The 12,495-nt window shown below is 46.9% G+C and overlaps 1 protein-coding gene across 1 annotated transcript in view; it reads left to right on the top strand.

Annotated features, from left to right (window-relative positions):
• Positions 1–12,495, top strand: part of SND1 (staphylococcal nuclease and tudor domain containing 1) — a 383,215-nt gene that overhangs the window by 20,723 nt on the left and 349,997 nt on the right. Inside the window, exon 2 of the mRNA XM_004592504.4 lies at positions 7,341–7,490. Within this exon, the coding sequence (XP_004592561.2) occupies positions 7,341–7,490 (150 nt within the window). The remainder of the gene's footprint in view (positions 1–7,340; positions 7,491–12,495) is intronic.

Raw genomic sequence — 12,495 nt, 5'->3', positions numbered from 1 at the left:
AATCACCGGAGATCCAAGGAGCTGGAAGAGCAGCTGGGCAGAAGTTAGGTTTTTGTTTTTGGAGAGATTATTGTTAGTATTCTTTGATTTCTTTTGAGAGGCAGGGAGTGGGTGGGAAGGAGAGAAGGTCTGCCTGCTGGTTCCCCCAGTGCTCACAACAGCCAGAGCTGGCGCAGGCTGAAGTCAGGAGCCCGAAGTCCTGTCTGCCCTCTGCTGCTGCTGCAGCTCGTTAGCAGGGATGCTGAGGGGCTCCAGCCCTGAGCCAGTACCCAATGCCCTCTGTGGTGCTCGTTGACAGGGAGTTGGATTGGAAGTGGAGGCAGAGCTGGGTCCAGGCGCTGTAATGTGGGATGCAGTGTCTGAAGCAGGGTTTAACGCCAGGCCAATGCCTGCCCTGTGTGGTGTTCTCCTGTATGAGTCAGAGGTGTTTTGGCTTCGGGTCTTTTTTTAAGAATTACTTATTTTTATTTGAAAGGCAGATTTACAGAGAAAAGGGTAGAGAGAGAGGGGCAGTTATCTTCCATCTGCCAGAGAGAGAGTTAGTTAGTTAGTTAGTTAGTTAGTTAGCTTTCATCTGGCACACCCAAGTGGCTGTAGTGCCTGGTTCTGGGTGGGGCCGAGCCCATGCGCTCCATCTCCCGGTAGAGGCGCTCGGTGCTAGATGCTGGTGTATGTAGCAGGCTAGTGGGGCTGCAGCCAGAGCAGCTGCTGCTTTGAGGGTGGGAATCGTAACTGATAAATCAGGAAGCTTCTCCATGAAGTCAGGGTTGGGGGGATTTCCAATTATTTTTTGTTTTTAGTTTTATTTTCCCAGAGGAAATACCCACCTGTCCCACATATCCTAGGAATCTTCAGCTGATATTTAGGTATTCCATATCATAACAATTGAATTTTTAGGTTGGTTCTGTGTTAAGATGCTGTCTTGTGGAAGTTTCACAATGTTTCTTATGTATTTTTCACACCCATTTTGAAAGTGATCAAACAAGCTATTAACAGGTCACTGCTGACATGACTTGAATCTGAAAGTACTTCTTATTGTTATATACCATTTCTCTTGCCAGATGAGCATTTGCAGAGTGGAAATGGTCCAGACCTTTTCTGTGTACTTTCTGTTCAGACCACCTTCCGTTTAGTAGTCATTCCACTCCCATGTCAGAATGCTCCGTGTAAAGTTTTACAGATTCATCCTGTAAAGGACCAGGTAGTGAATATGTTAGGCCTTGCAAGCTGTGTGCCAGCTGTCCTAACTAATCCAACTCTGGCAGCTTGTGCAAAAGCAACCTTAGACGCTGTGTAAGTGAGCAAACTTGGTATGTCCCAATAAAATGTTATTTTTGAAAAATGAAATTTGAATTTCATCCTTTTTTTGTTGTTAAATCTTGATTTTGAATTTTTGAATTTTGTTGCACAATTTCGTATAGACTGGGATTTCCCCCCAAACTCGCACTCAGACAGATTTTCCCCATGTTGCTACAATAGCATAGTTCTTCATAAGGATCATAATTGCATCAGTCTATTATTTAAGTGTGTCCCGACATTGCTGAGAATTTCATACTTTTAATAATATATAAAGGTTTTGTCCCTTTTTTCCTTCTTTTTGGGTGATCTTTGGTTAAGATGGGCTCTCATTAAGCCTGTGTTTACTTTGAATTTTGTAGTTTTTTTTCCCCCTCTTTTTTGGTCAATGTTGATTTGATTCAAGGAAAAAGTTGGCTCAGGAAAGCCTTACATGTTTAATGATTTGAGCTCTGGTAGCTATCCTCCTGGGAAATAAAAATGTTTGTTTTTTTGAGAGAATTCATTGCTTGATTCACTCCCCGAATGCGTGCACAGTAGGTGGGGTGGGGTGGTGCTGAAGCAAGGTGCTGAGAACTCAGTGCAGATCCTCCAGACTGGTGGCAGGGACCACGTGCTCGGGCCATAACAGATGCCTCCTGGGAGCTGCCCCACTGGGAAGCTGGTGTCTGGGGCCAGAGAAGAGAATTAATTGAACGTGGGCACAACCAAATGCCCATTTCTGTTCCCTCTTGGGTGCATTAACAGGAAGTTGATCAGAAGTGGAGCAGCTAGGGGTGGTAGGTGAGGAGTGGGAACATGTACTGATTTAGAACGCAGAAATTGCAGGTGAGATCTTTTTTTTAAAGTTTTATTCATTATTTTCATTGGAAAGGCAGACATACCTAGAAGGAGACATAGAAAGGTCCTCTGTCTGTCGGTTCACTATCCAAGTGGCCACAACTGCCGATCTGAAGCCAAGATCCAGGAACTTCTTCCAGGTCTCCCATGCGGATACGGGGTCCCAAGGCTTTGGGCCGTCCTCCACTACCTTCCCAGACCGCAAGCAGAAAGCTGGATGGAAGTGGAGCAGCTGGGACATGGACCGGTGCCCGTATGGGATCCCAGCACGTGCAAGGCGAGGACTTTAGCCATTAGGCTACTGTGCTGGGCCCAATGGTGTTCATTCTTAAATTATGAGATTTTTGTTGTTGGGCTGGGAAAAAAATACTGGCTTTTTGGATAAACTTATAAATTTCCATACTGTCACCTTGTCCTAAGTATTGTGTGACTCTGTTTTTATGTAAGAAGTTTTATTTTTAAAACATTTATTTATTGGAGGCAGAGGTATTCAGAAAGGGAGAGGGGGCGAGGTCTTTCCTCCTGCTAAGGTTGGGTCTGGCTGAAGCAAGTAGCCTCTGACTCCATCCTTGTCTCCAGCAGGGGTGGTAAGGCCCCCAAGCAGTTAGTCACCCTCCACTGCCGTCCAAGGAGCGTTAGCAGGAATTGGATGGAAGTGGGCAGTTTGGGTGGCTTAACCAAATTTGGTCCCAAGTTTTCTGTCCTTTTTCAGTGGTCTAGGGACTAAAAGAGTTAAACATAGCAAGTCATTTTCTAGAATCTAGGGAAGAGTGAATGTGGTGTTCCTGTTGCTGGGCAACGTTTCAGTGCTGCCTGTATGGTGTTTCACTGCAGGTCCGCGTCCTGGTAGAGCTGTGACTGGGAGGAACAGCTGCAGTCTCCATTTTCTTTGCAACTGCGCTGTTTTCGCTTCTGTGTTCATCTGACTTGTGCCTGTGCCCTGCAGTTGGGGCCTTGGCATCACATGCCATGCTTCTGCAGCCTCAGTTGGCAGAGCTGAAAACATTAATCCATAACCTCAGACACACTGTAACAGCTGGTCTCACAAACCTGCTGCTGCATCAGATAGTCTGAGGTGGTTGTCCAAGATTCTGTCTTTTTATTAATCTCATTGAGTAAAGCAGTAAACATGATTTGCTTTCTGTGTCCATTAAATTAGTAGGTAGGGATCATGACTGCATCTGTGAAAACTTGCAACAGGAATCAGTACAGCCCTGACAGAGCAATTATCCATAATACTCATCAGTCTTGATATTTTGAAGTTAAAATTCTGATAAATGGTATGTTACTGAGTTTGTTATCCTTCACTGGAGTAAGTTTCCTGAGAGGAGTTTTACTGTGTTGTTGGTTTTCTTTTTTATTAATTGCTGAATTAATAATTGAATGAGTCAACTGATAGTTATTGCTAGTCAAGTTAGATGACATGTTCCTTAATTTTCCACGTAATTCGAAAGAGAGAGACAGAGAGAAAATCTCCTGCATCTACTGCTTCATTCCCCGGGAGCCTGTTGTGCCAGATGTCTTCAGATGTCTTATCTTTTAGAAGCAGAAAATGACTTCCTTGGGTGCCATGGGAGATGTAAGGTGTCTGATTATATAAGCCCTTTGTCTTTTTTATGTCTCACTTGGATATATTCAGTATTTTTCCCCTATAAGGTGTTTCTCCTTGGATTTTATTTATTTATTTAAATTTTACTTATTTATCTGGAAGGTAGAGTTAGCAGAGAGGCGTCTTTCACTAGCGAGTTCACTGCCCAGATGACTGCAAAAGGGGCTGGGTGATGCTGAGTCTCCCACGGGGGCAGGGGCCTCAGCCCTTGGTTGATCTTCCATTGCATTCCTAGGTATTTTATTTTATTTTATTTATTTATTTTTTAATATTTTATTTATTTTATTACAAAGTCAGATACACAGAGAGGTGGAGAGACAGAGAGGACGGTCTTCCGTCCGATGATTCACTCCCCAAGTGAGCCACAATGGCCAGTGCGCGCCGATCCGATGCCGGAAACCAGGAACCTCTTCCCAGTCTCCCACGTGGGTGCAGCGTCCCAATGCATTGAGCCGTCCTCAACTGCTTTCCCAGGCCACAAGCAGGGAGCTGGATGGGAAGTGGAGCTGCCGGGACTAGAACCGGCGCCCATATGGGATCCCGGGGCTTTCACGGCGAGGACTTTAGCCGCTGGGCCACGGCGCCGGGATTCCTAGGTGTGTTAGCAGGAAGCCGTACGGAGGGGAGTAGCCCGGATTCTAACCAGTACTCTTGTGGAATGCTAGTATTGGCTCCCTGAACTTCTTCATTTTGAGATTTTTTTTTTTAATTATTTTCATCTTTATTTGAAGGGTAGAGAGACAGACATGCACTTGGAGGGAGAACTCCAATCTCCTGGTTTACTGCCCAAATACCCAAAGCTCACGGTAAGCTAGACCAGAGGTGGCAGTCAGGGACCTTATCTGAGTCTCCCGTTTGGGTGGCGGGGACCCAAGCACTTGAGCAGCGTTTGCTGCTTCCCAGGGTGTACGGTGGAGGAAGCTGCATCCTGAGCCAGGTGCACTGAGCTGGGCTACTGGTGGTCTAAGCAGCACCTTAACCACCATGCCAGATACCTCTCTTTGTGGTTCAGATTTAAATGGATTTCTGAGTTCACAGTTTAAAGTGTAAATGAAGGTAGATCACTTCAGGACAAATGTCACCTATGAAATTGTATATAGGAATTTGATTGCCTGATTAGCCCTCCTGTCTTCCTTTTAAAGCTGTTCCTTTCGATTCCAGAGAACCCTGTGGTGTTTTCTTTTACTGAGATTTTATTTATGTATTTATTTTTAATTTTTAAAATTTTTATTGGAAAGTCAGATATACAGAGAGGAGGAGAGACAGAGAGGATCTTCCGTGTGCTGATTCACTCTCCAGTGACCTCATGGCTGGAGCTGAGGCGATCTGAAGCCAAGAGCCCGGAGCCTCTTCTGGGTCTCCCCATGTGGGTACAGGGTCCCAAGGCTTTCGGCTGTCCTTAACTACTTTCCCAGGCCACAAGCAGGAAGCTGGATGGGGAGCGGGGCCGCTGGGATTAGAACTGGAGCTCATATGGGATATGGGCACATGCAAGGCGAGGACTTTAACCACTAGGCTACCATGCTGGGCCCTTAAACTTTTTTTTTTTTTTTAATTTTTAAGATTGTGTGTGTTTATTTTTATTGGGAGGGCAGATTTACAGAGAGGAGAGACAGAAACATCTTCTATCCACTGGTTCACTCTCCAAGTGAAACTGGAACTGAGCTGATCCAAAGCCAGGAGCCTCTTCTGGGTCTCCCACACGGGTGCAGGGTCCCAAGGCTTTGGGTCATCTTCCACTACCTTCCCAGGCCACAAGCAGGGAGCTGGAAGGGAAGTGGAGCAACTGGCACACAAACAGGTGCCCAAAAGGGATCCTGGCACCTAAAGGGGAGGATTAGCCAGTCCATACCCCCTGCTGTTTGTCCTGTAGTATTCTGCACTGACTGAACCCCTAACTTCCTGCCTACTAGCCGTGGAGTGGCCGTGTTGAGTCACATGGAGTGAGCTCACCGCTGAGCCCACTTGCTTCCTCAGTGACCAGGGTCTGTTAGAGTAACTTGCGTTGCTTTTTTCTGTTTGGAATCCCTTCTCACTTGCAGACATGTCAAAGTCAGTGAATTTAGGAACTCTTTTCACTGTTGCCACTGGCCTGGTCTCTTGGTTTAGAATCGCTGAGGAACCTTAGGGTGCTTAGAATCTTCTGTTGTAATCATACAGCACGACCCTAGTGGCATGTCATTTTCTGCTCAGTACTTCCTGCTGCCTGCTCTCAAAGTTGCCCATTCTTGTGTTTCGTCTTGGGTTGGAAAGTGTTTAGGGAGTGTTGTCCTAACAGTGAAGCAGCAGTGGTGTGCTGGAACAATCTGTCAGGCTTGGATGCCTTTCCACCACAGACTATTCATGTCAGTGTTTTTGTTGGGTTAATTCTTACTTGTATTTCTATGTTTATCATTTCAGAATCTGGCCTAAGGGTTTTTTTTGTGTGTGTGATCTTTACATAGTTGTTTAGGGCTCAAAGGGTCAAGGGCTACAGGAAAGTGGTTAAGACCATTGTTTCCACATTCTCTTTTTTCCTTTCTGTAACTGGGGGAATGGGAGAGACAAAGGGAGAAGCCACACCCACCCTCCCAACCATCCCAGGGTCCCCCATGTGGGGCATGCTCCAAGGGCACTGCTCAAGTGGTTTTGAGAATTCAGTAGTTCTGAATTGTTGCCAATCTTGCCATTCCAGTCATGATGAAATCTCTTCAGTATATGCTGGCTGACATGGTCCACCTTCGAGTCTCCGTCTGTCCAGAAGACTCACTGGCAACACATGGCTGGGGTAGATGATTGATTTGTTCTGTCCTCCGTCCTCTGCTGTGGTAGCAGGTGTCCTCTGCAGGTTCCGATGGACTGCCATATCCTCCATGTGCACCTGGATATGCTGTCCACTGCTCCGTCTGAGCCTCTGAGGAGGGTTGACTGTGACACAGGCACTCCACAGTCAGACCGTGGAACCTGCACTTCTCTTCATGGTTGGGGTTCTGAGCCCAGCAGTTCAATTGGGGGGATCCCCAAAGAAACTTCATCTGAAGTGATCCCAGACCTTATTCTTGTGTGTGCATGCCAGTCAGGGTCTGGCATAGTCTGTTGCCCCTGTCAGCCTGTGCACATACTGGTGGTTGCAATTGCTGGGTCAGTTCTGTTTCCAGCCCCATCTTCTACACAAACCAATGAGTGTTGCGGTCCAGCCCGATCCTGCCCACCATACATACTCTTGGCCATGTAAACCAGTGGGAGCCGCAGCCTAGTTGGGGCAACTCTCAGTATTCCTCAGCAGGCCTGCCCCCTGCCCTGGTTCCCATGCTTGCCAGTATGTATGTATAGCAGAACGATCCAGTCTGTCCCACATCCCATTCAGCTCTCATGCTTGTCGATGGGCTTTGAAGCCTAGTTCAACCCAACCAGCCCCACTGTCCAGCCCATATACCTGCTGACTGGTGCCAGATCTGGCGTAAGAACGGTTTTGTTTCTTTTTAGTCTTTCAGCAAAATGAGTGTCTCTGAGGTGCCAGGGAATGTTTGAGATGCTGGGGTACGGATGGGAACGAACTACATTTTGCTGGTATTCTGTTAGGACTACTCATTTTCTCCGGTTTTCCCTTGCCTAGGTTCTCTCCGGGTGTGCGATCATCGTTCGAGGGCAGCCACGTGGTGGGCCACCTCCCGAGAGGCAGATCAACCTCAGCAACATTCGTGCTGGAAACCTCGCCCGTCGGGCAGCCGCCACACAGCCCGACGGAAAAGACACCCCGGATGAGGTAAGGCGCGTCTGGAGCCTTTTAGAGGCTGCGGACAACGTCGCAGACCCGTCTGTTCCTTGCCTGATGCAACTGTGACGTGGTCTTTTCTGTTATTTTTTCCAAACATGTTGTAGGACTGATGACTCTGTTTCTCCACTTTGGCTTGCATCTGCTTGTGTGTTTGTTATGTTGTGGCAGGGCCTGTAGCCATGCCCTTGGCTCATGGGTCCTGGCACTGCTGCGTCACAGGAAGTAGGTGCGTGCCTTGTTAGGCAGTGCCAGCGGCTGCCGTTGCTATTGGTTGTGGCAGAGCTCCTTTACTGCTTTATGTTTTAGTTCCTTGGAACCTTGGATGTAAGTGAAATGTGATGTTCTCTCCCCAGCTCATCTCTTGAGTGTCCTCCTGGAGATTTGTAATGCCTGTGTGAGCAGATGGGTTCATTTTCATCAGTGGTGGCATTCCATAAATGCTAGGCCTGCACTTGGTTGACGAGTTTTCATCTGGGATCCGTGACCCCTAAAGGCGTCTGTGAACCCCATGACGTAGGAGCTTTGTGCACTGCCAGGATTCTTTACAGAAGCAAGTTTTTATGAGATTCTCAGGTGACTTGTGTCTTGCTACTTCCTGTTCCAGTGACATGTGGAAGTGCCTTTACACTCCTGTTCCACCAGCTCTTCCTTACCTTGCCGGCCCGCAAGCAGTAATTGTTGACCGGCGTGATGCATCCTTGAATGAAAGGTTCTGCGTGGGGCCACTGCTCCCGCACAGCAACGCCGTTCTGGGGGTGTCAAGAAAACTGTGGCTTTAGTCTGCTTGACACCTGTGGCTTCTACACTTGGGGGTCCTGGTGTGAGGCTTTCCTGTGGTCATGCTGTGGCCATCAGGGAAAGTGTCTTTATTCTGGGATGTTGGTCCTCTGCTCAAAGTTGGAGACAGTTGGGCAAGTTGGCCTGCAGCTCTTGTCTGCTGTTCCTTGCCAGGGAGGGAGGGAGGGGAAACGTGAGCTGCTAGAGCTATCTTATCAAGGAAAGTGTTTAGTTTTTACATCTACAACACAGACATCCAGGCCTGGTGTTTTGGCACAACAGGTTGACCAGCGATGCTTCCTCTGTTGGAGTGCCAGTTTAAAGTCCTGGCCACTGCTCTTTAGTCCAGTGCCGGGAAAGCCTGCAGGTGATGGCTCTCATACTGCAATTCCTGTTCGAAGGAGACTCCTGGCTTTTGCTTCAGCCCGGCCCAGCCTTGCCCACGGTGGCGGGGGTGGGGCCAGCAGATGGAAGACGCCTCTGGCTCTCACTCTTGTGTTTTTTGTTTGTTTTTGTTTTTGTTTTATTTGTTTGTTTAATTTTTTTAGGCTCTCTTGCTCTGGTTTCAGCTTTCAAGTAAGCAAGTACACCTTTTTTTTTTTTTTTAAACAATAAGCAAACAAACAAAAAAGACCGAAGCAGTATTAGATAATAGAGGTAGAGAAAAATTTAGCTTTATTTCTGCCAGTAGCCCTCAGTTAGATTCTAGGAATAATGACAGACTAGGTTAAAATAATTTCTTTGATCCGGCATCAATGACCCCAAGTTTTGGAAGTAGGATAATAGCGTGTACCTCAGTGCTTTAGTGCGCACATCTAAAGTACTTGACCATTGTTACTTTTGGAAATCGCTATGGTTCCTTAGTAATTTGTTGTTACAAATGTGCCTAGGAATGTTTGACCACATGCTGCATTGCATTTGCTAGCTAACTAAATGGACCAATCAGCAACCTGAAGGGTTTTCTTTTTTTCCCCCCTCTTCTTGGTTTTGTGGGTTTTTTTTTACATATATTTTTATTGCATTTCCTTTTTTTAAAACTAATTACATTGCATGATGTGATACATTTTTTTTTTGCACTGGGATTCCCCCCCGCCCCTCCCAAAACTCTCCCCCCATGGTGGATTGCTCCACCTTGTTGCATTTCCATAGTTCAAATTCAGTTGACATTCTTTCATTGGAGGTATTTACCAAGCATAAAGTCCAGAATCTTATTGGCATGAGACAGCTGAATAGCAATCTAAGCCATTTTAAGGTGTATAGAATACGGTTGAATGTAAACCAAAATTGAAGGTTGTGGTTGAGAACCTGCATTTTCCTATTAACATATTGGTTAATCAATACCATGTCAATTAATGCCATAATGTTGTAAATGGTTGGAAATATTATGTTGGGGCTTTTAATTGATTGGGAAGATACTCTGCCGGCTCTACCTTCAGACCAGAGATGGTTTCACCAAGAAACCATTGAACTTACCAGGTTTTGTGTTTTGCATAACTTGACTGTTTCTGAGAGGCAAGGGTGTTGATCCTTTCTGGTGGTGAGTTAGTTCCTTTCCCCTGAAGGAAGAAACAGTATAACCTCTAACAAGGATGAGTTGGGTGTTAATTTCCTGTTTGTGGGTGAGAATCTAGGGCAGAGAAACACAAGGCCGATTGGGACTTGTTCTAATACATCACCTGGAAGAGGACAATGTAACCTTCCCAGAACTCTCTGGCCTGGACGGTACCATGTCGTCTTGCCTGCACCGCAGTGTAGTTCCGTTCACTGTTATGGTCAGGCTATTCTCTCCCAGGGCGCCTGGGTCCCTGTTTCTCCTGGTTGCTCTTCAAAGAATCCCATGAGGTGTTTGCTGGCTGAAGATTTCACCTTTTCCACAGCCATTTCTCATTTCATTTATAGTCCATTTTCTCTGCAGCGTGCTGGGGATTTGCTTTTTTCCTCCTACTGTGCTGTACCTTCAGAGCTGCTGTATCTGAGGCTCCTGGTGATGCCAACTCGTGATGCCACCCAGAAACTGGACATTTTTCTCAGGCTGGTTCTGGCCTCCCACTCGGGCCTTTATCAAAACCTCAAGATTGTGCCTCCTTAAAGTCTCTCTTGTCTGTCCTTGACATTTCTGTGCCGTTGTTCTTCGTCCAACTGAGACGTTGTGCTTGGAATGCTAAGTGATGGTCTGTTCGCCTTGCTTCTCTCTGATGTTCTCCATATCCTCCCGGATCCTTTGGAAACATAATTTCTCTTCTTCCCTTGCTCAGTGTTTTCTTACTACCTCTGTCACCAGTCTGAACTCCTTAGGCTGGAAAATAAGCCCTTGGAATGCAGAATGCCTCTGGGATGTGAGCCACGGCCGGGCTGAAGTGCCCCTGTCTCGCGGCGCCCCCTCTCACTCCGGGTTTCTTCCTTCCTTGGGTGGCCTTGGAGCCCTGTCTCTTGCGAAGCCACGCCTGACATTTCCTTTCTTTGCCCTCCCATCTTTGTGCTGTCATAGCTGTCACAACATTTCATTCTCTGTAGATAGGTTTTTCTCTTCTAGCTTATATGCTCTTCAAAGGAAAGACCCCCCGTTTCCGTCCCCCCCGCACTGCCGTGTGCCTGTGTCTGGTGTGTGCCTGACCTAAAGCTGGTACACAGTGAAGCTTAGAGGTGAGCCACAGGTCCCAGTGGATCATGCACTGTGGCACTGCCCTTTCTAGCTGCCAGTCCATTGTTTTGGAGCATGTCAGGTGTTCTGACATTCACAATGAATCAAGGATGGAATTGTTCATTTGTTTCCCTTTGTATCGCTGTTCCAAATATCATTCACTTCATTACTCTTTGCCTTCTCACATGGTATCTCCCTTCAAGAGATACTTCGCTTTGTCCTAAAGTCCTGGGCAGTGAAAACAGCTCCTGTGTCTCCAGCCGTCACTGTCCTGTTGCAGCCTAATCCCCACGGTTGCCTAGTTACTCCAGGCTCCTGGATACTGCACTGATGGGCACTGTGGAAATTATATATTTATTTCCCACGGATGTATTGAACTCTTGCTGTGTGTGTAGGTTTCATCAGAAATAACTGAAATGAACGTCACAGTACCGCAGTCATTGGAGCTTTTGAGGATTGTTGTAGGGGGTGGTACAGCCGGAGTCTTGGGTGGTACAGTGGCATGCACGATTAGACGAGCAAGAGGTATTGCACACAAGTACAAAAGCAGCGGGCTTTAAGGTTTTGCGTGTGTGCTGGAGCCCAGTTTTATGCTAAGAGTTTCAGGAGTCTGTCTGACCAAGCAAAAGAATATAATCAAAGAGTTCTGTTTCATTGGTGCAGGTGAAAACAGCCTTGCCCAGGTCTGAACTGGGAGAGAGCTGCCAGGATTCCTGCTCGGGAGCCTTCTGAAGGGGAGAGGTCATTTTGAGTCTCTCCTTGAAGCTGTGGGGACTCATTTGAAAAGGCCACAGTTGTTCTTGCAGTTCGGCTGGCCTGTTCCTTCCTGGAATGCCTTGTGCTCTGGTCTGACTGTTCTTGGAAGCTGTGCTGGCACTGACGGCCTCCCTCCTGGCTGCTGTGTGTGCATGCTGCCACAGGCTCCTCCACAGTGCCCTCCTGCCCCGTGGGCAGTGATGCAGGCGGTCCTCTCCTGCTTAGCCTGGGAGTCTGATTGCCCCTCTTCTTAGCTAGCATCTTGTCCACTTCCTGGGTTTGGCAGCACTGAATAGAACACTGATTGAGAGGGGTAGTTCAGGAAAAGAAGATTATTCATTCTGACGAGGCTGGGTATATGTCTCTTAAGGCCTTCAGTGTGGCTTTCAGCTAGTGTTCATGGGCTGAGCAGCTGTTAAAAAAAAGTATTTCCAAGAGGGTGCTCCTTCAGCAAGCTTAGACGGTGTCTGGAGGGCTTCTGACTTGCTGGCAGGTTTGAAGATTTTCACTGAATGACTAGGTGTTTCCTTGTGATCTCATCCTTGATAAGTGAGTGCTCACCACTTGATGTCCTTGAGCGCGACTGTCTTGTCAGAGCTTGTTCAAGTGTTTAGAAAGACTGAACTGAATTTCAGCCATTAGCACAATCAGGACTAAATCATAAACATCACTACAGTCGTATTTTTGGAATAGTTGGATCACTAAGGTAATAAAAGTGGGAGATTACGTTCATTGGTTCAGCACTGTCTCCCTTATGTGGCTGGTAATTGAGGTTTTTCTTTTTCTTTAGGGAGAGAGATTGATGCTCTATGTGCTAAC

This window comes from Ochotona princeps, chromosome 25 (assembly GCF_030435755.1).
Source record: "Ochotona princeps isolate mOchPri1 chromosome 25, mOchPri1.hap1, whole genome shotgun sequence".
In the NCBI taxonomy this organism is placed as follows: domain Eukaryota; kingdom Metazoa; phylum Chordata; class Mammalia; order Lagomorpha; family Ochotonidae; genus Ochotona; species Ochotona princeps.
Note: the sequence above shows the minus strand (reverse complement) of the source record. Positions and strands in the feature narration are given on the sequence as shown.